General features: G+C 43.9%; 1 protein-coding gene across 1 annotated transcript in view; it reads right to left on the reverse strand.

The window, feature by feature from the left end:
• Window positions 1-22,963, reverse strand: part of RMDN2 (regulator of microtubule dynamics 2) — a 1,203,289-nt gene that overhangs the window by 152,809 nt on the left and 1,027,517 nt on the right. Inside the window, exon 9 of the mRNA XM_082251346.1 lies at window positions 7,302-7,382. Within this exon, the coding sequence (XP_082107472.1) occupies window positions 7,302-7,382 (81 nt within the window). The remainder of the gene's footprint in view (window positions 1-7,301; window positions 7,383-22,963) is intronic.

Genomic DNA, 22,963 nt, shown 5'->3' on the forward strand with positions numbered 1-22,963 from the left:
AGAAAAATCTCTGAAAGTTTCCTAGCAAGAATAATCATCAAATATCGTCAGCTTATCTTTGAAGCCTATTCAAGAGCCCTGATAGACAAGAAAACTTGGGAATTTTTGAATATCAAGGATCCCAAAACCCCTACTATGTATGCCTTACCCAAGGTTCACAAAAATCTTAAAAAACCCCCTGGGAGACCAATAGTCTCGGGCAATGGCTGCCTAACGGAACGAGCGAGTCAACTGGTGGATGATTACCTGCGTCCCCATGTACTGGCTTTACCTTCCTATATCAGGGACACCAGTGATCTCATCAAAGCTATTGATGGCATCCAGGTCCCTGAGGAGGCGTGGCTAGTGGGCATTGATGTAGAGGCCCTCTACAACTCCATCCCACATCACTGTGGGGTCCGAGTTGTGGAGGGCTTCTTATCAGAAAGAGGAGGTTCCTCAGTGGAATATAATGCCTTTGTCATCTCACTTCTTAGATTTATTTTGTCCAACAATGTCTTCTTGTTTAATGGCTCCCACTACCTCCAGGTGCAGGGTGTGGCTATGGGGACCAAGTGTGCCCCCTCTTATGCCAACCTGCACCTGGGGGGATGGGAGCGTGACCTTTTTTCCAGGGTTAACCTGGAGTCTTTTTTATCTCATATACTCCTTTGGAGAAGATTTATTGATGACATTTTTATGATTTGGACAGGTCCTTTGAGTATGCTTTTGAGATTTTTTGAGGTTTTGAAAGTCAATGACTTCAATCTCAAATTTACCCACACTTATAGCCAAAGGTCTTTGGACTTTTTGGATATTACCATTTATGTAGATGAAGATGGCATTTTGGGCTCCACCCTCTTCCGCAAAACCACTGCAGGCAACACTATATTGAGGGCAGACAGCTCCCACCCTCAACCTTTAGTATCTAGTATACCATACAGCCAGTATTTAAGATTACGACGTAATTGTACGAAATCTAAAGATTTCGAGAGAGAAGCTAAGAGCTTACAGAGGAGACTCTTGGGAAGAGGCTACAGTAGGGCCTGTTTGAAAAAATCTTACCATAGAGCGAAAAAATGGAACAGGACTGATTTGATTTTTGGCAAAAAGAAGAATAAAACTAATACTGATGGGGTACGTCTAATTACACGATATTCTGGTCAACATGACCAGGTACGGTCAATTCTTAAAAAATTTTGGTACCTCCTAGAGGCAGATGAAAAGGTATCGAAATTTATTGATGTCCGCCCCCAGATAACGTTTAAAAGGTCTCGTTCTTTAAGGGACCAATTGGTTCACAGTCATTATGCTCCTTCAAACAAATCCAAAAAAACACTCACAGGCACATATTCTTGCAGAAAATGTAATTTCTGCAGATATCTACCTAATGTAAGTGAAATCATTCTCCCTAATGGAAAACTGTATAGACCGAATTTCTATGCGAATTGTCAAACAGTAGGAATTGTCTATATAATGTATTGTAGTTGTAAAGCCTTTTATATAGGCAAAACAAAAAGGCCTTTCTTTAATCGAATTCGTGACCATGTCAAACTTGTCAAAAACAAAAAGTTCGTAAGTCCCATTAGCCGACACATGGGTTTATACCATGGCTTTGATGATAGGATGATGACTTTTTTTGCCTTGGAACACATCCCACTGAATGAAAGAGGTATAAGTGTAGATAGAAACCTATTGCAACGTGAAACCAAGTGGATATTTAACCTATCAGCTATTCAGTATCCAGGTATAAATGAATCCATTAGTTTCAAACCCTTTCTAGGCTAGATAATGTCATTTGTATTTATTGCTGATTCAGCACAGGATCTCTGTAGCTGGTCAGCATTTTGGATCTTGTACTTTTGCTACAAAGTCCTCTCTTTTTAGGTGCCTTTATTGGCACATCCTATATATCTTGGCAAAATTGCCTACATGTGTTTATTTTTGTAGATGTGGTTTAATTACCGTTTAAAGAACAAGAATATTCTGTGAATTGTCCATCATATATTTTTTCCTGACCCCCGCCGTTACGTGGATGCGATTGTAGGTGGCACACCCCGGGGCAGGCACATTGGGGGACCTTTTGGATTCAAGCCTATTTTCAGCCTCTATTATGGTTGCCCATATGGGCACCCGCGGTGCCCTACATTTATTTTCCAGGAAAAATGGTCCAACCTGGTTAGTAGCAGCACAGCTTCAAAACGCCCAGTTGTCCTTTTATGGAGTTTTCACTAACATCTCTTTTCTATTTAATTGTCATCTGTATCACAATACTGATTTATCTATTAGATGGGGTAATTTTCTCTTTTTTATGACCCTCTTGTGTCTTTGGATTCTTTCCCCATTGTATAGGCATTGCGGATATATTTCCTTGAAATCCGGTTTTCGGCGATGCTGTCAGTTTCATTTTGGATCCCTTTTTAGATTGCCTCTCGGCAACCTGTTACCTCCTCTGCTTACATTCATGTCCGGACCGGATGTTGTCATCCCCGACCTTCCGGTTCCGGCGGAATCACGTGATGCGGTCGCGTCTTAATGACGCACTTCCTTCTCGGCCTCCATTGGACCACTGGGCGTACCTCGCTCTCACTCCCTCGGTGACGTCAGACGCCGAGGGAGTGGAGGGGGTGTATAAATGCCGGCGCCACATGGTCAGTATTACACTAGACCACCGGGGAACGATACATGATCTTTGAGACCATTTGCGGTAAATGAAATCTTTTAAACCCTGCTTCTCTCCATATATTTTTGGTAGATTCCAACGCTGATGATGTTCTTCCATGCCTTTTTCTTTTTCTTCCCGTGCAGTCTCCTTCATTTTTGTGTACTATTGGAAAACTTGTTGAATTGAAATGGCGGTGAACTTTTGAATACTGCATGACAATTTAGGTGCTGAATCTTGTCAATTTTGGGTAAGTATTTATACCCTCAAAACTTGACAGACCCTCATTATATTTATTACTATCTTCAACAAATTCCATTTCCTTTTGTTTCAAGGGATACCTCCCATTTGGGGGATATTAAGGGGACTTCATTTTCCCTTCCTGTCTTTGTTACATTGAGGTACCTAGGGAATCAACTGCACATTTATTCATAATCAGGTGACTATCTTGGTAACTTTTCTACCTGATATTTAGCCTCATACCAATTGGAGACATAGCAATTTTGGGTTGAAATGTATTTCTATGCTCTGGTTTTATTATCTCTACCTATCATTTCTAGCCTGGCTGTCACCCGCTCTATGGGTCAACTCTAGGAGTCTGAGGGTCTCGGCTCCCCTCCCCCTCTGTGCTTGTTTTGGTGGCGTCACCTCTATTACCTCCACCTTCGGCAAAAGAAAGGGCTCAGGTCATCTTAAGGTACTTTATTGGTATCATTGTCTTTATAATTATGTAAATTAATTGGGCACTCAACATTAGGACCATTGAGATAAGCCCTATATACATACACATGTCATGTTTTTTATGTCTTTTCCCTTTGTTACCTAGAAATGTTCACTCTCGAGAAATGTCTATGAAAACTCCTGAAGAAGCTATTATGAAGATGGCGAAACATGTAGAGTTGATATTTTCGAGTGCATTTTCTTGATTTTATCATTTTATATTGATGTATTGTCTTGTCCTCACTTTCTATGTGTAATAAAATGTACAATTTTTGAGAATTCAGATTTTTCTCCATCATTTAGCACCGTTAAAGTCCCACTTGCCCCCCTCTATTGTAGTTACTCAATTTATGGGATGTGGTGCCTCTTACTTCATCTCTAGCAATATCTCTTCAAAATTTAAGGTTTTTATGTTTGGAAAAGGACAGTTACATCTGGGGTGATAAACCCCCTCATTCTCTCCTCCTTCAGCTCTCAGCTGTGGCTGCACTTTCTGCATGGGTGCAGGTCTGAGCCACAAGCTGGAATGTGCATGCTTGTCATGTACCTCTGTATCCATGGCAATATGAAATCCCACTGTCGACAAGGAGACTTTACTGGACAAGAAAACAAGCAGGAAATACTCTTAGGCCACTTCCCTACTCCGCTCTGCAGAGGGAAAGTACTTCTGAGAAAAGTCGGCAGACTTGAAGTGCTGCTGCTTGCTTGTGTTACTGCTGGATGTTCTCAAAGAACAGTGAGAGATCAGCCTGGATGGGAGGAAGGAGAAGGCAGCTGCTACTGTGTGAAGAAAAGCCAGATCGAGCAGCCTGGATAGTAGTTGAAGCACTGCTGAACTCTTGGGAGTGTACAGACTGCTTGGAACCAACATTTATTCATATGCAGGAGAAAGTAGTGAATCCCATCATTGTTGTCAGGATAGCACTGGATGACACACCTTTGCCCCTCCAACAGGTATTTTCTTTGTTTTCACAAGAAAAGACATGCATTTCTGAAGGCATGAAATAGTTTTTCATAGTAGCAGCTCACTAGGATTTAGATTTGGATGAACTCATACTTCTTGTTTAATGCCCTTGGGGTCACTGCAGTGGTGGAACTACAAGGTCTTAAGGGTTGTACTTGGGACCGGGCCCTGGCATTCTGACTTTGTCCGTGGGCCCCAGAGGGGTTGTTCGCCACAGGGCTCTCCCATACAGCCCAGAGCCTGCACTGATAGTTCCCCCTCCCTTGCAGAGATGAGAGAGGAGAGTGCCGATCTGCTCCTTCTCCTCCTGCCCCTCTCCTCCTGTATAGACCACAGGAAATGTGAAGCTAATCAGCTGAATTTGATCATTCAGCTGCAGGGCTTCACACTTCCCGCATTGCACACAGAAGAGGAAAAGAAGGAGCAGATCAGCTCTCTCCACTCCCATCTGTGCGAGGGAGGAGGGTACTGCCAGTGCAGGCTCTGGGCTGTATGAGAGACGCTCTCAGCTCAGTCCTGCTAGAGGCACTGATATACAGCACTGGTAGGCAGCACTGATAGGTGGCACTGATAGGCTGCTGTAATGGGCTGGTGCATTCAGCCAGCCCCTGTTTACCTGGTCAAGATTCAAACCATGTATGGCCAGGCTTAGGTAATGATACAATGCCTTGGAAGGACTGATTGTTAAGATGAGGAGACACTGTTGACTCTTGGGATCCCAAAACAATGGAGAAATTTGTCTAGTAAATAAACCTGGGAAGTAGGGAAACCTCAAATAAGCTGAAAGAGTTTCAATCAAGTTAGACAGTGTTTTTTTTTGTTCATATTAACAGGACCAAAAGTTAAATAAAACAACTTTACTATGTCTATGAAAACTCCAGAACTCACAAGCATGATATTGTGTAGAAACCAACATCTTTTTGCCTAGGTGAAGTAAAGTCTACATTCTTGGACAGTTTAAACAATGGCATTAAATCTCTACTGTCCATCAAATGAAGGACATTGTATGAGAACTTCAAGAGAAACTCCGGCCGACCTCCCCATCCCCCCCCCACATACCTGATAGCTGTACATTTTAGATGCTCACCAATTCAGTGAATCCAGCGATGACCCGGTGAGATCATCTCATACCCACCCACAGCTCCGTCCCACACCACCATGTTCTATCTGACGTCATTGAGAGGCTCACCAGCTCTTCTGGGTTCAGCGGGTGGGCCTCGCAATGATGATGTGCCGACAGGCCCCCTTCTCCTGTTCTTCAATAACAGCCGATGCCTCCTGGGATATGGGGTTTACATATCCGGGAGGCACCGCGGGCAGTAAAGGTGCATGAGGAGGTGGGGCGGACTTTCAATTAAAAAAAAAAAAAAACATGTAACAAAGGGGAAAAAAATGCCTGATTTCCACCACAGAAAGGGAGGAGGGGTGGAGAGGAGGGTCAGGACTTTGCTTTGGAGGGTAAAGGTCCGCTTTAACAGAGAAACTCTCTGAAAACCAGCTTGAAACCAAAGAAAAAAAAAAGGAATTATATTTTTCAGAATTGTATAAAAATAAAACCGGATACTTTTGAAACATTTCAGGAAAAGACTAAAAGAGAATTACCGTAAATATTAAGACGCTTGTCCATCCAGATGTATATCTAGGATGAAACATGAAATTATCTAAAATAATCTACTAAGCTTACTATTGCCTGTGAAATGTGTGAGGGACTCATCACATTTCACATTTTTGGGGGGGGGTATAAATTTCAGGAAAATTTTAGGACATAAAAAATTGATAAGTGGCCTAGTTTTATATCATATGTGGGGTGGCTTCAGGGAGTGCACAGGCAATAGTCATTGAAATGCAAGAATCTCATGTTTATTTTGTTACAATGTCCTAAACATAACTGAGGAATAAAAAAAAATATATAGTTAATTGGGTGTGTGGACTAATAGGTGTGCAGTTATTATTATTATTATTTATTTTTTTTGTGATTCCCATGTTTAGGGTAACCATATAAGAAAAGAGGGTGCAAACAGTGTTAGTGAAAAGGTAGTTAAAAAGACTTAAAAACAAAATTATCTATTCACATGAATAATGGTAGTGTAGCATAGGTGACTCAGCCTCAAAAACATGCAATTGCTTCTAGGGAGATTACGCCAAAGTGGCATCTACACACTCTCTGAAACTGACAGCAGAGACTTGCAGATGACAACGTAGATGACAGGATGGAGCAGCTGGTGTGAAATTAATAAAATCAATAAGATTTTACTCATTATACATTATGCTATAGTACGTTTTAGGTTATTACAATACTCTGTATATAGTAAACAACAGAGAGGATGTGGAGGCACATTGGAACTTCTATTTTTTAAAGATACCTACAGTATGCGACAGGGAGGCGAAGTACAGCTAATGCAGTACTTTTTGCGGGCAGCTAAAGGCAAAGATTAGAGGAGTTCTGGTATAAGCAAACCCTCGCCTAGTGGGCATAGGTATAGAATATTTAGGAACCTGATAGTGTAAAAATCAAAGTTGCTGGAACTAGGTTTTAATTTTGTTCCTAGTGTTTCATGTGCGATTCAGGCTTTAAAAAAAAGAGGCGATTTTTTCTATATTCTAGCTATTTTAATTTCAGAAATAAAAAAATTCCCACACAGATATTTTTATGAAATGTTTTTATAAATGTCATTCAGGGCCCCTTTACACCTTTGTGGTATGCTGTGGTGCATTACACCTTAATGTATGTCATAGTGCTTTGCATTAAGGCAGACCATTAATTTTAAACCTGGCAATGCACCAAAACTTACTGAAAACTGGTTCTGACCCTTTTTTTCATGATGCAACACACCACAACATACTACAGCAGTGTTACTCTGTGATGCATTAAAATGCACTAAACATTTTAAAAAGAGTGACTTTTTTATTGAAACTATTTCTATGTGAACATGGCTCACACAGTAAGTTATACAGCACATTATTCAGATTGCTCACCTCTTTAGAAACTGATGGCATTGCTGATGCATCCTCACAGTATTTCAAAGCTACAGCTTTCTGTCCAAGATCTTTATAGCACTAGGGATAAACATACCGTACAAAAATAAACTTTTCCACTACCATATTAACACACAATAATAACAGATAGGTTGGCAAAATCTTAAAGTGGAACTTTAGTCAGAAAATGAAGTCCTGCTGGATCACTTCATGCTAGCCCATTTTGCAGGTATAGCAACATTAAAAATAAGTATCTATACTAATAAAAATCCAGTAAAACACTGTTTCGCCCTGCTCTGCACATGCTCAGTTGCTCTCCATTTTAGGCATTTTTAGGCACTGCTGAGTTTGTAGAGGCCAATATGCTGGCAGCCTTAAAGCCAAGGATGCTGCATCTTTTTTAAACTGCAACTGCCATGGTTCTGCACATGTGATCAGTAATGACGTCAGCCATTTGATGGTTTGACAGTTTTGGAGGACACAAGCAAAATGTTAGCAATCCCGGCTTTCCTGGAATGTAACTGTATTTTAAGACAGGTAAATCAATTTGTTTAGTTTCACTTTATGATTCACAGCTGTTTGGGGGCTCTAGGCTTCAGCAAAATGGCAGCCTCCAGCAAGAAGCAAGTTGTTATGGGTAAAGTTCCGCTTTAAGTATTCATTTTCTATAGACTTGAAGGAGATCTTCAATATTGCCACTAAAAGAAGAGATGAGATATGGTGGTATTTTAAAATCTACTACTAAAAATGACTTTTACATTTCAATCTGCAGCTGCTCTAATTTTGAAAATTGCCAAAAATCTCACTTCCTTACAATATGTCAAACTCCATGTTTTTACTCTTTATGGCTAAAGTAATAAAGATAATGTGATTTTTCATATTACAACACTGAGATTACTCAAGTGGTGATAAAGAAAGATGGCCCTCTCATTCCCTGAGAGAATGAATTTGTTGTATTCTTTGCAATCTATATACAAACCCGATTCCAAAAAGTTGGGACACTGTACAAATTGTGAATAAAAACAGAATGCAACGATGTGGAAGTTTCAAATTTCAATATTTTATTCAGAATGCAATATAGATCACATATCAAAGGTTTAAACTGAGAAAATGTATTATTTTAAGGGAAAAATACGTTGATTTTAAATTTCATGGCATCAACACATCTCAAAAAAGTTGGGACAAGGCCATGTGTACCACTGTGTGGCATCCCCTCTTCTTTCTTATAACAGTCTGCAAACATCTGGGGACTGAGGAGACAAGTTGCTCAAGTTTAGGAATAGGAATGTTGTCCCATTTTTGTCTAATACAGGCTTCTAGTTGCTCAACTGCCTTAAGTCTTCTTTGTCGCATCTTCCTTTTTATGATGCGCCATATGTTTTCTATAGGCAAAAGATCTGGACTGCAGGCTGGCCATTCCAGTACCCGGATCCTTCTTCTATGCAGCCATGATGTTGTAATTGATGCAGTATGTGGTCTGGCATTGTCATGTTGGAAAATGCAAGGTTTTCCCTGAAAGTGACAACGTCTGGATGGGAACATATGTTATTCTAGAACTTGGATATACCTTTCAGCATTGATGGTGCCTTTCCAGATGTGTAAGCTGCCCATGCCACAGGCAGTCATGCAACCCCATATCATCAGAGATGCAGGCTTCTGAACTGAGTGCTGATAACAACTTGGGTTGTCCTTGTCCTCCTTTAGTCCGGATGACATGGCGTCCCAGTTTTCCCCTTTGCCACAATCCATTTTAAATTAGCCTTGGCCCAGAGAAAACGCCTGCTCTTCTGGATCATGTTTAGATATGGCTTTTTTTGGCCTATAGAGTTTTAGCTGGCAACAGCAAACAGCACGGTGGATTGTGTTCACCAACAATGTTTTCTGGAAGTATTCCTGAGCCCATGTTGTGACTTCCATTACAGTAGCATTCCTGTATGTGACGCAGTGACCAGAAGATCATGGGCATCCAGTATGGTTTTCCGGCCTTGACTCTTACGCACAGAGATTGTTCCAGATTCTCTGAATCTTTGGATGATATTATGCACTGTAGATGATACCTTCAAACTCTTTGCAATTTTTCTCTGAGAAACTCCTTTCTGATATTGCTCCACTATTTTGGGGGGATTGATGATCCTCTGCCCATCTTAACTTCTGAGAGACACTGCCACCCTGAGAGGCTCTTTTTATACCCAAACATGTTGCCAATTGACCTAATAAGATGCAAATTGGTCCTCCAGCTGTTCCTTATATGTACATTTAACTTTTCCGGCGTCTTATTGCTACCTGTCCCAACTTTTTTGGAATGTGTAGCTCTCATGAAATCCAAAATATGACATTTCAAAATGTCTCACTTTCAACGTTTGATATGTTATCTATATTATATTGTGAATAAAATCTACCGTATTTATCGGCGTATAACACGCACTTTTTCCTCCTAAAAATGGAGGAAAAAGTAGCAGTGCGTGTTATACGCCGATATAAGAAAAAAAAATGTCCAGAAAGCACTAGCAGCGCCAAGAGGTAGAAGGGGGCGGGCAGCGCCGAGAGGTAGAAGGGGACGGGCGGCGCCAAGGAGAAGGGAGGACCGCTGTCATCGGAAGTCCCGCCTCCTATGCCGACGTCAATCATAGGCGCTGGGACTTCCGATAACAGCACGTCCTTCCTTCTCTTCGGCGCCGCCCGCCCCCTTCTAGCTTTCAGCGCTGGATGATTTCTGGACAAGTGATTTCTTTAGTGGCACTGGCGCTGGCGAGGCTGCAATAATGGGCGCTGGCGAGGCTGCATGTAAGAGCACTGGCGAGGCTGCATGTAAGGGCACTGGCGAGGCTGCATGTAAGGGCACTGGCGAGGCTGCATGTAAGAGCACTGGCGAGGCTGCATGTAAGGGCACTGGCGAGGCTGCATGTAAGGGCACTGGCGAGGCTGCATGTATGGGCACTGGCGAGGCTGCATGTATGGGCACTGGCAAGGCTGCATGTAAAAGCACTGGCGAGGCTGCATGTATGGGCACTGGCGAGGCTGCATGTATGGGCACTGGCGAGACTGCATGTATGGGCACTGGCAAGGCTGCATGTAAGAGCACTGGCGAGGCTGCATGTATGGGCACTGGCGCTGGCGAGGCTGCATGTATGGGCAATGGCGAGGCTGCAATTATGGGCACGGGCGAGGCTGCATGTATGGGCACTGCGCTGGCGAGGCTGCAATTATGGGCACTGGTGCTGGCGAGGCTGCATGTATGGGCACTGGCGAGGCTGCATGTATGGACACTGCGCTGATGAGGCTGCATTCGTGGGCAATATTAAGACTACATTTAATTTTTTTTTTACATTTTCTGAGTTCAAAGCTGTTTATTTTTAAATTTCAGCTTTTTTCCTGAAATTTCTGCCCTAAAATTTAGGTGCGTGTTATAGGCCGGCGCGTGTTATACGCCGATAAATACGGTAAGTTTATGAGATTTGTAAATTAGTCCATTCCTTTTTTACTCACAATTTGTACAGTGTCCCAACTTTTTTGGAATTGGGTTTGTAGTTTACCTGACAGAAATTGTTTTTAACAATTATAAGAGTTAAACTTTAACTAGTTCAGCTCTTCTGACGTGCAACGTACATCCAAAGAGTGAACTGTCAATCGCAAGCTGATGGCTGCTACTGCTGCTCTGCTTGTTTAGCTGGCTCCCAGCTTGAAAGTGATGTAGCGGCTATATAGTTAGCATTCACTTTCACAGAGAGGGCTCCATGGTGCACCGCCCCCACCTCCCCGCTGGTGGCCCCCATGGTTCCCAGGCTCTCCCTCTCTTTGCAGAAGCCCAGGACCACAACTGCTCAGTTCAGGTTTGAGAGCGGTGCGAGAATGAGGCATATCCATGCCTTCATCTCACATATAAATAAAGAAACTGGTAGCAAAAATTATTTTGTCACTTCCAGTTTCAGATCCACCGTTTCCTAACCGGTACAGCCAGGGAACACATCTAACTATGCAGATTTGTGCTTGGTTGGATGTTGTGAAGGGCAGGGGAGACGTTGGGGTCTATTAGACCTCTAGAGTTTCCAAAAAGAGTACCTGTCTCCAGCCCAATGCTATCACATGAGGGTTTAATAATCTGTTGTGATATCAATCAAGTAAACATGAAAAAAAAGAAAAAAGTTAAAAAAAAAAAAAGAAAATGAAATGTATTTTAAACATTTTTAAAAATTGTCGTAACTCCTATTACCCCACACGCATGTGCAAATGCAATTGAATACTCAGGGTGCACACGCATAGGTAAACCGCGGTCACACATCTGTGATGCCTCTACTTGAATGTCAGAGTAAGAGCAATAATTCTAGCAAAAGAGCTCCTGGTTGACTCTAAACTGATGAGTCTTAAAGGCTTTTAACCTTCCTAGCGGTATTCCCGAGTGTGACTCGGGGTAAGATTTTTGAGCCAAAAGCGGTAACCCCGAGTCACACTCGGGGTAGCGCTGGGAAGATCGCTGGATCCTGGTGGAGGTTTCACTTACCTTTTCTCCGGGATCCAGCGATGTATGAGAGCGGTGTCCGGCGGCGGATGTTCCTCTCGATCGTCTGTAAGCCCCGGCTTCCGTCTCCGGCGACGTGACGTCCGCCGGGGGGTGGAACCGGCGGCAAATTCAAAAAGTATAAACACCAAACACACTGATACACTGTAATCCTATTGGATTACATTCCCAAAATATAATAAAGTGACCTTTTTATGCCCCCCAGTGCTTTCTCCATTGCACTTCCTGCATTATTTCCATACTTTGTATCTGGATTATTGCAGAGCGACCATGGCCTCAAGCAAGCGTGCCGCAACATCAAAAGTGATGTATGACCTGCTGGGCGATAGCGACAGCGATCCCGAATCGCACGGAGAGTGGAGTGACAGCGATGCATGGGAAAGCTCATCATCCGACGAAAGTGAGTTTAGTGATGATGATGTGCCGAGCGATGTGCGTACGTGGTGCGTGATCGACTGCGGTACGGAGCACGTAGCGCCCCCAAGGTTCCCGTATACCGGAACGCCTGGTCTCAAAGTGGATGTTGAGGAGGATAACCCCTTGGCGTATCTGCAGCTTTTTTTGACCGATGAGGTCATCGAAAAAATTGTTGTGGAGACCAACCGGTACCAGCAACAACAAGCCGCAGCACATCGGCGGTTTTCCAGGAGCAGGATGTGGGAACCCGTTACCAGTGCGGATATCTGGAGATTCCTGGGCCTTATTATTCTGCAGGGAGTGGTGGGGAAACCCCTGCAGAAGTGGTATTGGACCACCAACAAATTATTGGCCACTCCTTTTTTTGGAACCATAATGTCGGAGTACAAATTTTCCCTTATAATGCGATATTTGCACTTTGCCAACAATGAGGAGTTTGATGAAACATCTCATCCGGCTCCGAAGCTGAAAAAAATCTGGGACATTTATCAATTAATTTTGAAAAACTTCCAGCGGTCCTATGTCCCAGAAAGAGACATTTGCATTGACGAAAGTCTTATGGCGTATAAAGGGAGACTTAGCTGGATCCAATATATTGCGTCCAAGCGAGCACGCTTTGGAATAAAATCCTTTATGCTGTGTGAATCCAGCTCTGGCTATATTTGGAACTCGGTCCTATATACCGGAAGAGGAACTAAGTTCAACCCAAGGTTCAGCAGCTATGGGATGGCAACTGCTTCAGTTCTGACGCTGATTGAGCCTCTGCTGGATCAGGGGTATTGTGTCACCACAGACAATTTCTATACGTCCCCAGAACTGTTTGAGTTCCTCCTACAGCACAAGACGGATGCTTATGGGACCGTCAGAGCAAACCGGCGTGATATGCCCCCCAGCTTTGCCAACAAAAAACTCAAGCCTGGAGAGTTAGTTGCCTGGCAGAAAGGCAAAATGTTGGCACTTAGATGGCGCGACAAAAAAGATGTCTGCCTGATGAGCACCATCCATAATACCGCCACTGTCATGGTCCATACAAAAGGGGGAAAAGATGTGCTGAAACCGCAACTGGCCCTAGATTACAATAACACCATGGGAGGTGTGGACAGAGCTGACCAGGCCATGACCTTCTATCCAGCAATGCGGAAACAGCAGAAGAAATACTATAAAAAAAATTTCAGACACCTCCTGGAGCAGTGTTTATGGAATGCCTTCATTCTGCTGAAAAAGAAAAGCGACCGGCCTATGATCCATGCGGACTTTGTGTGGAAAATTGCGGAGCTGATTTTTCTCAGGCACCAGACACCAACTGTAAGTCGATCCGGACGCCGTGCGGCTGGTGTCGTGAACCCCCGAACGACTGACCGGTCGTCATTTTATGGACTTCATTCCGCCGACGGAGAAGAAGACTGCACCCACAAGAATGTGTGTGGTGTGCTGTTCCAAGCACGACAACACCGGGCGGAAAATAAGAAAAGAAACACGGTACTACTGTCCAGACTGTGATGTTGGACTTTGCGCTGTACCCTGTTTCAAAATTTTCCACACCCGGGACGTTTATTGAAGCAGTATGAAGAGTAATATTGCATCCTTTTTGGGAAAAAAAAAAATATATTGCATCCTTGTTTGACAAAAAAAAATGTCAGTGTTTTTGATTACATGATTTACTATCATTTATTGAATAAAAAGTGTTATTTTTTGGAAAAAAAAAAGTGTTATTATTATATTATTATTTTATAGTTATTTATTATATTATAATTTAGGATTTTGTGTTTCAAACTTTATCATACTCGGGATGTTATAAAGAAGAACACACGGTAAAAATAAATCATTAGTAAATAGCTGGTTTGGGCTGCTCATTCTCCAGAATTGCAAGCAAAATAATGGTACCGCTTTCAGCACCTAAAATCCGAAAGAATCATACCGCCAGGGAGGTTAAAGCAACACCTAGTGAGATTTTCTTATGCCATACATTTTTGTAATATCATGGGTGCACACAAGTTGCAGACTAGGCATGTTTGGTACCTATTTACTCAACACAACCTCATCTTGTATATTTTACCAAAAATTGGAATTATATTGTGTGTTTTTGCACTCTATTTTATTATATTTTTTGATAAAAATTTGCATTTAATAAACAGTTGTGCAAATATCATGTGACATAAAAATTTGCAATTATCTTATTTTATTCTACAGGGTCTCTGTTTTAAGAAAATACAGGTGCATCTCAAAAATGTTCATATCATCAAAAAATTTATTTATTTCAGTAATTTAATTCAAAAAGTTAAACTCATATATTATATAGATTTATTACACACGGTGTGATATATTTCATGCATGTTTTTCTTTTATTTTGATGATTATGGCTTACAGCTAGTGAAAACCCGAAATTCAGTATCTCAGAAAATTTGAATATTGTGAAAAAGTTCAATATTGTAGACTCATGGTTTCACACTCTAATTGGCTAACTCAAAACACCTGCAACGGTTTCCTGAGCATTTAAATGGTTGGTCAGTGTGGTTCAGTAAGTTACACAATCATGGGGAATACTGCAGACTAGACAGTTGTCCAGAAGACAGTCATTGACTCCCTCCACAAGTAGGGAAAGTCACAAAAGGTCATTGCTAAAGAAGCTGGCTGTTCACAGAGTGCTGTATCCAAGCATTTTAATGGAAAGTTAAGTGGAAGCAGGGACATGGTAGAAAAAGGTGCACAAGCAACAGGGATAACTGCAGCCTTGAGAGTATTGTGAAGCAAAGGCCATTCAAGAATTTGGGAGAGATGTTGCTCAGTGGTCCAAAGTCCTCTTTTCGGATGAAAGTAAATTTTGCATTTCATTTGGAAATCACGGTCCCAGAGTCTGGGGGAACAGTGGAGAAGCACAGAATCCAAGTTGTATGAGGTCCAGTGTAAAGTTTCCACAGTCAGTGATGATCTGGGGAGCCATGTCACCTGCTGGTGTTGGTCCAGTGTTTTATCAAGTCCAAAGTCAGCGCAGTCCACTACCAGGAAATTCTAGAGCACATAATTTTTCCCTCTGGTGACCAGTTTTACGGAGATGTTCATTTCATTTTGCAGAAGGACTTGGCACCTGCGCACAGTGCCAAAAGTACTAATACTTGGTTTAATGATCATAGTATCACTGTGCTTGATTGGCCAATAAACTTGCCTGACCTAAACCCCATAGAGAATCTGTGGGGTGTTGTCAAGAGGAAGATAAGACACACTAGACCAAAATATGTAGATGAGCCGAAGGCTGCTATCAAAGCAACCTGGGCTTCCATAACACCTCAGCAGTGTCACAGGCTGATTGCCTCCAAGTCACGCTGTATTGACACAGTAATTCATGCAAAAGTAGCCGCAACCAAGTATTGACTGCATACTGTACATGGACATACTTTTTAGTAAGCCAACACTTCTGTATTAAAAAAAACATATATTTTTTTTTTATTGGTCTTATGTAATACTTGAATTTTCTGAGATACCGGATTTTAGGTTTTCACTAGCTGTAAGCCATAATCATCAACATTAAAAGAAAGAAATGCTTGAAATAAATGGATTTTTGTAAAATCTTACCGTAAAATCCTTTTCTCTTAGCTCATTGACAGACGTAGTCCTCGGTGATTCAGCACCTTCGGTTATGCTGCCCTCCACAGGAGTAGGACTAGACAGGAAATATGCTCTGGCCACACCCTAGGGGCAGTCCCCGAGGGTATATCCTCTCTCTCTCTCTGCCACAGCAAATCAGTTATGTCACAAAGCAGTGTTTATAGAATTTAACCCAACCCAACTCCAAAACAGAGGGGCGGGTACTACGTCTGTCAATGAGCTAAGAGAAAAGGATTTTACGGTAAGATTTTACAAAAATTCATTTTTCTCTATCGCTCATTGACAGACGTAGTCCTCGGTGATTCAGCACCTTCGGGACGTCCCAAAGCAGTACCACAAATGAGGGGTGGGAAAAATGGAAATTAAATCCAATCTAGAAGGCCCAACCGGTGCCAACTAGAAGTTTTACAATGCTCATCCTCAATGATGAGACTCAACAAAAAATTTTTCAACAGAAAAAATCCTCGAGGTAGACCTCCGGTCTCCTCAAATTGCGGCCTGCAAAACCTTGCGGCCAAATGAGGCATCCGCCGATGCCATCACATCAATTTTATAAAATTTTGTAAAGGTATGTACCGACGACCAGGTGGCCGCCTTACATACCTGGACCACTGACGCCTGATGGCGGAAGGCCCAGGAAGTACTGAGCGCTCGAGTGGAGTGCGCCCTAACAGGGAACGGAGGACTCCGACCCTTAATAGAATAAGCCTGTACCACCGTCTGTCTAATCCATTTGGCGATAGTCGCGGCAGATGCAGGCAACCCCTTTCTGGGGCCATCCGTGATCACAAAAAGTGAATCCGTCTTACGGAACGATTCCGTAGCCTTCAGGTATACCCTGATTGCCCGAACCACATCCAAGGAATGCAACGCATGTTCCCGATGATGATTGGGCTGAGGACACAAGGAAGGTAGTACAATATCTTCATTCAGATGAAAATCTGAAACCACCTTAGGAAGAAAGGATGGCTTAGGATGAAGTACTACCTTATCCCTATGAATCACTAAGTATGGGGACTGGCATGATAAAGCAGCCAGTTCTGACACCCTGCGTGCAGAAGTGATAGCCACCAAGAAGGCCACCTTCTGGGATAAAGTAAGCAAGGGAATCTCCCTGATGTTTTCAAAGGGAGGTTTCTGTAGAACCGACAAAACCAAATTAAGATCCCAGGGCGGTAAGGGCGCGCGGACTGGTGGAGCCAGATGCCGCACCCCCTGGAATTACCGCTGACATAGATGCATGCCCTAATAGGGGGGTAGCATCCAAGGCTGCGTCACAGACAAACTGTAGCCCTTGTATAATCTGTTCCATCAAATCAGATGTTCCCTGGGGGATATCTTTCCCCCTCAGGTCTTGGCGTACCAATCTCGCCCATTCCGTTAGTGTCTGGGAAACTAGACCAATAACAATTACTGGTCTAAATGCTGACCCTATCAGGGAGAAGATAGTGCGGAACTCCGCTTCCACCTTTCGATCCACCGGATCCTTAAAGGACGAAGTGTCCTCCACTGGGATAACCGTGGCTTTATTCAGTCTGGAAATAGGTGGGTCCACCACCGGTGGAACCGTCCATTTCTTGATGAGGGATTCCTCAAACGGATAGCGTCTAGCAATACGCTTGGAAATAGTAAAGGTACGCTTAGAATGCTCCCATTCTTCTTTAATTTTATTACCAAAACACTTGGGTACAGGAAAAACCTTCCCCGTTTTGATGGGTTTGTTAGTACCAAAGGGAATCTCTGTTTCAGTTGCCTCTGCCGGTAAAACCTCAAGTCTTAAGGTTTCCCGCACTGCCACAACTAGTGCGTCCACCAATGCTTCTTCCTGAATTATGGCGGAAGAATGAACGTCCTCCTCACTGTCTGAGGGAACTTTACCTGAGATAACAGCCCTTGCAGAGGGACCTGCAGCTGCAGTGACCATCTCTGAATCTGAGTCAGAGGTGTCAGATGATATAGGGGTAGGCGGGGGTCGCTTTCTTGACCCCCGTCCCTGACAGGCCGTCTCCACCCGAGCCACCAAAGACTCCAAAGCTGATGTAAATGCGTCTATACTCTGTGCACCGGCGGGTCCCGTGGTCCCCTCGAGGGAAACAGGTGGGGGTGCTTGTGTGGCAGGGTCCATGATAATTCCAGTTACTACCCGGAAAATTCAATCCAAAATAAAACTTTTTTTTTTCTTTTTGTTAGACCCCCAGCGCCACAAAGCCCCTCAGTGTTAGGACCACTGGCGCTGACTGGATCTGAACCAGGCGTCCCTAGAGCTATCTGGCCCCGACCATCCGACAAAGTCTGGTCGTTTTCTGTTCCCACACATTTATCAGACACCTGATTCCTATCAGGAACGGTGATCTTTCGTGGTTGAACCTCAGGGACCGAAGTCACCTGGCTAGAGGCTTCTTGGTCTGTCTGGTCAACCGGATCCGATTCCTGTGGGGAATTGAGACTAATGTTTGGAAAAGGTAAAGGAAAAGATCTGTTCAGGGAACGGTGACTACCGCTCCCTGTAGTACTTAAATGTTGGAAGGGAAGAATCGCACCGGTAGCAGTGGTCGATGCTCGATCTAATGTCCTGAATACCGGTGAAAACGTCCCCCCACCCTCAAACTGGGTGGGGGCGCACCTTCAGGCTGTGTAATCCTTTGCTTCGGATTTGGCTGAGTCGGTCTTCTGTTTGTCCGACCTGCCCTTCTTGAACCCTCCTGGAGGAGTCTTGCCTTTCCCGCTTGTTCCAGCCAGGCGTGCGAACCCTTTATGGGCGGTAAAGAAAGGTCCTCGCTTGTTACGAGGTCCCTTAGCTTTAGCAGCCTGTAGCAAGAAAGTGCTCTTGCCCCCAGTGGCGTCCTTAATGATCTCATCTAGGGTGGCCCCAAATAGGCGATTCCCCTGAAAGGGGAGATTCGTCAAGGTCTTTTTGGAACCTAGGTCTGCTGACCAGCATTTTAACCACAGCACACGTCTGAGGCACTTGTCTCAGCACTGTCTCGAACCGACAGGAAGTCTCTTGGCTAGCTGCCCGGGATGAAAGGAGGCGGCTCTGCCCCTCCGTACGCCTTCCGGCGCCTCCCCTAGCTCCACGAGGTGTTTGGGTCACCTCAAACATGGCCGCCCCCATGCTGGAGACACGGGGCTACGCCAAAATGGTGGCCCCGTGCGATCTAGCAAACAATGGCGGCGGTTGTACCGAATAGCGGCGTGACTGCAGAGCATCACAACACCTTCTCTACATGGGGATTTAGCCTGGTCGGCGGTACCGGACCCTGGCGGACCGCATGGCCGTCGGAAGGCCTGCTATTGCTGGAGACCTGACTTGGAAAGCAGTCTACATGTCCGTGGCTTCTGACTGGTAGGATACTTATATTATCACAGTAAGATTCCAGTACTGCCACTGATTACAATCTTTTAACATATTTACAATTAGATTGTCAGCTCCCAAACCAAGCCTCCTGGCTTTTTGCATACAAAAATCACACTCAAAGTAGGGGGATCTGTGCCATGTTATAGGATAGAGGGGAACTCATCCTTACCATACAGAGAGGGGCCCGCGTTCACCACAAGACCCGTCAGGGGAAAGGGGGAACATACTACTCACCATACCGGAACCAGGCGGGCGCCAACTCCTGACAGTACCCCTCTCCACCGGGGCGGGAGGGCTGTCGACCAATACGGACGCCGTGACTCATGGTCCTTGGCGTTTCAGCGAGACGTTTAACTCGCAGGGTCAGTCCCTCCAGTGGGACTATGTCGCGGCCGACCCAGCGCGGAGCTATGGCCTGCACGCGCTCGTAGGCTGAACTGGGGTGACCACCGGATCTCAACATCCAGCCCGTCGCCCAGTTCAGCTTTCTTGCTTGAAGATCTCACAGGAACACTGGAGAAAAAAAGCTGTCTAAAAATCTTTTTAAGAAAAAAATCCTGCCCGGACCGAAGATCCCAGCAAGGTATCTAGGTCCTTACTCCTAACTAGACAGAAAAAAAACTGATTTGCTGTGGCAGAGAGAGAGAGGATATACCCTCGGGGACTGCCCCTAGGGTGTGGCCAGAGCATTTTATTTCCTGTCTAGTCCTACTCCTGTGGAGGGCAGCATAACCGAAGGTGCTGAATCACTGAGGACTACGTCTGTCAATGAGCGATAGAGAAATTGGGATTTTTGTACCCAGATACACGTGCATCTAAAAGAACTAGAGTATCATCAAAAAGTTTATTAAAGTAATTCAATTCAAAAAGTGAAACTCATATTATATAGATTCATGACGGACACAGCGCTCCATTTATCATGACTATAGGGTTAAATCAACTCCTGCAGGAGTAGGACTAGGCAGAACAAAAAAAACTTGGCTACGCCCATCGGCCACCCTCAGCTGGTATATAACCTTCTCTCTGCTGTAGGTATTCAATTTAGTAGCGAGCAGTATTAGAAGTTTCAAGGGGTGGGTGCTGTGTCCGTTGATGAATTTAGAGAAATGGATTTTACGGTGAGTACAAAAATCCCATTTTACCTTTAGTTCATCGATGGACACAGCGCTCCATAAATCATGACTAGTGATGAGCCGTACACCCCCCGGTTTGGTTTGCACCAGAACACAGCGAACAGAGGAAAAGTTTGTTCGAACAAACTCCATTGAAGTCTATGGGACTCGAATGTCAAAAATCAAACGGCCTCATTTTGAGGGCTTAAATGCAAGTTATTGCCCCAAAAAAGTACATGGGGGTCTGGGTACTGACCTGGGGAACATGTAGCAATGCAAAAAAAAGTTTTTAAAAGTGATCGTTTTTAAAGGAGCAGTGATTTACTGATTTTAATGAGGCTTAAAGTGAAACTATAAAAATTAAAAATTCCTTCAAAGCCTGCTGCAGCCATACTGACATTTCTAAAGGAAAAAATGTCATATACAAATATACATACGTTTCAAATGGCATGTACTTGTCATACAGGTGCAGAAAAATGTGGCCTGGGTTGTTAGTGGTGCCTGCACACCTTAACCCCTTGCAGTAACTCTTGCTGGGCGCAGGAATGGGCCCTGCTGCTAAAAATTCCATACAAATTTTGAAATCGCATGTACATGTCATACAGGTGCAGAAATATTGGGCATTTGGTGCTGGTGGTGCCTGAACACCGTAACCCCTCACAGTTACTCTTGCTGGGCGCAGGAACGGGACCTGATGGTAAGAATTCCATACAAATTTGAAATCGCATGTACTTGTCAGTCAGATGCAGAAATATTGGGCATTTGGTGCTGGTGGTGCCTGAACACCGTAACCCCTCACAGTTACTCTTGCTGGGCGCAGGAATAGGACCTGCTGGTAAGAATTCCATACAAATTTGAAATCGCATGTACTTATCATACAGGTGCCAAAAATTGGGCCTTTGCTGTTGGTGGTGCCTGAACACCATAACCAACCCCTCACAGTTACTCTTGCTGGGCGCAGGAATGGGACCTGCTGGTAAGAATTCCATACAAATTTGAAATCGCATGTACTTGTCTTACAGGTGCCAAAAATTTGGCCTTTGGTGTTGCTGGTGCCAGAACACCATACCCAAACCCTCACAGTTACTCTTGCTGGGTGCAGGAACGGAACCTGCTGGTAAGAATTTCATACAAATTTGAAATCGCATGTACTTGTCATACAGGTTTCAAAAATTGGGCCTTTGGTGTTGGTGGTGCCTGAACACCGTAACCCTTCATAGTTACTCTTGCTGGGCACAGGGACAGGGCCTGGTGTTAAAAATTACATCCGAAATTTAATTTGTATGCACCTGTCATACAAGTGCAGAAAAATTAGAATCGGGGGTTGGTAGTGACCTAAACCAAAAACATTGTTGGAAGCTAGCAAAATCAAGGTTGAGGAATAGGATAGGCAGCATATGCAGTCTTCAAGGGATGGCAGACCCCTAGCAAATTCAATCAGTTACATCTGCATCAGGGGCTTGATAGCGGTTGTTGATCCAGGACTGATTCATTTTGATAAAAGTCAGCTGGTCAACAGAGTATGTGAACAGACACACTCTTTTGTCCGTCACAAAACCTTCAGCAGCACGGAACGTACCTTCGGAAAGCACGCTGGAAGCAGGACAAGCCATTAGCTCCATTGCATATTAAACAAGTTCTGGCCAGTGGTCCATCCTCAAGACCCAGTAACCCAGTAACTTTTCAAAAAGACTTTATGCAAACTCACTGCAAAGTATATTCTCATGGGTAATAAGTTTAAAAGGCTAAAAATAAAACCTATGAGGCTCACGGCAAAAGTTAAAAAAGCTATAGATAAAAAGAAAGGGGCTTTAAAAAATATAAAAATGAGGGAACATTTTTAATTGTTACAAAGAATATAACAAAATATGTAAAAATGAAATCAGGGACGCAAAAATCCAAAATGAACGACAGATTGCAAAAGATAGTAGGACAAACCCCAAAAAATTCTTCAAATATATTAACAGTAAAAAGGTTAGGTCTGAGCATGTAAGCCCTTTACAAAATAATCAGGTGTGGGTGACTGGGGACAAAGAGAAGGCAAATTTATTAAATACTTTCTTCAGCTCTGTATACACAAAGGAGCATGGGGGAGCTCATGACCATAATGAGGACGGTATTGAAACAGCCCCAAATGATCCACAATGGCTCAAAAGTGATATAGTCCAGTAATATTTAGACAGAATAAGGGTGGATAAAGCGCCTGGACCTTGTTGGTGATCAAGGGGCTAAATCTGTACCTAGGGGCGTGTTTCTAACTGTGGGGGGGCGTGGCTTGTGGAATGACCATAGAGACCTGTGATCCTATATAGAAGGATCACAGGGGCTCTGTGATCATTCCAGGGAGAAGAATGGTCAGCTGTGTTTACAACAGCTGACCGTTCTTCTCTCGCAGCGGGGAACAATCGCGGGTGTCAGGTGGCAATCAGAGCCGCCTGCCTGCTGCATCGGCTTCCCCGCTGACGAGAGGGGCGGGAGCGTGCCGGAGCGTGCTTGCCCCCTGGCTGCAGGTGCGCGACTGACATAGCCCTACATCGGTTTCCCTGTAGGCGGTCAGCAACCAGTTAAAAAGATAACAGAGACCGTGTGCCATGTGAGTCTCTGCATGAGACTATGGATGTGTATATATGGCACACGTGATGGTCAGAGTTTGCAT

This window comes from Pelophylax lessonae (assembly GCF_965119305.1).
Source record: "Pelophylax lessonae genome assembly, chromosome: 3".
Classification (NCBI taxonomy): Eukaryota; Metazoa; Chordata; class Amphibia; order Anura; family Ranidae; genus Pelophylax; species Pelophylax lessonae.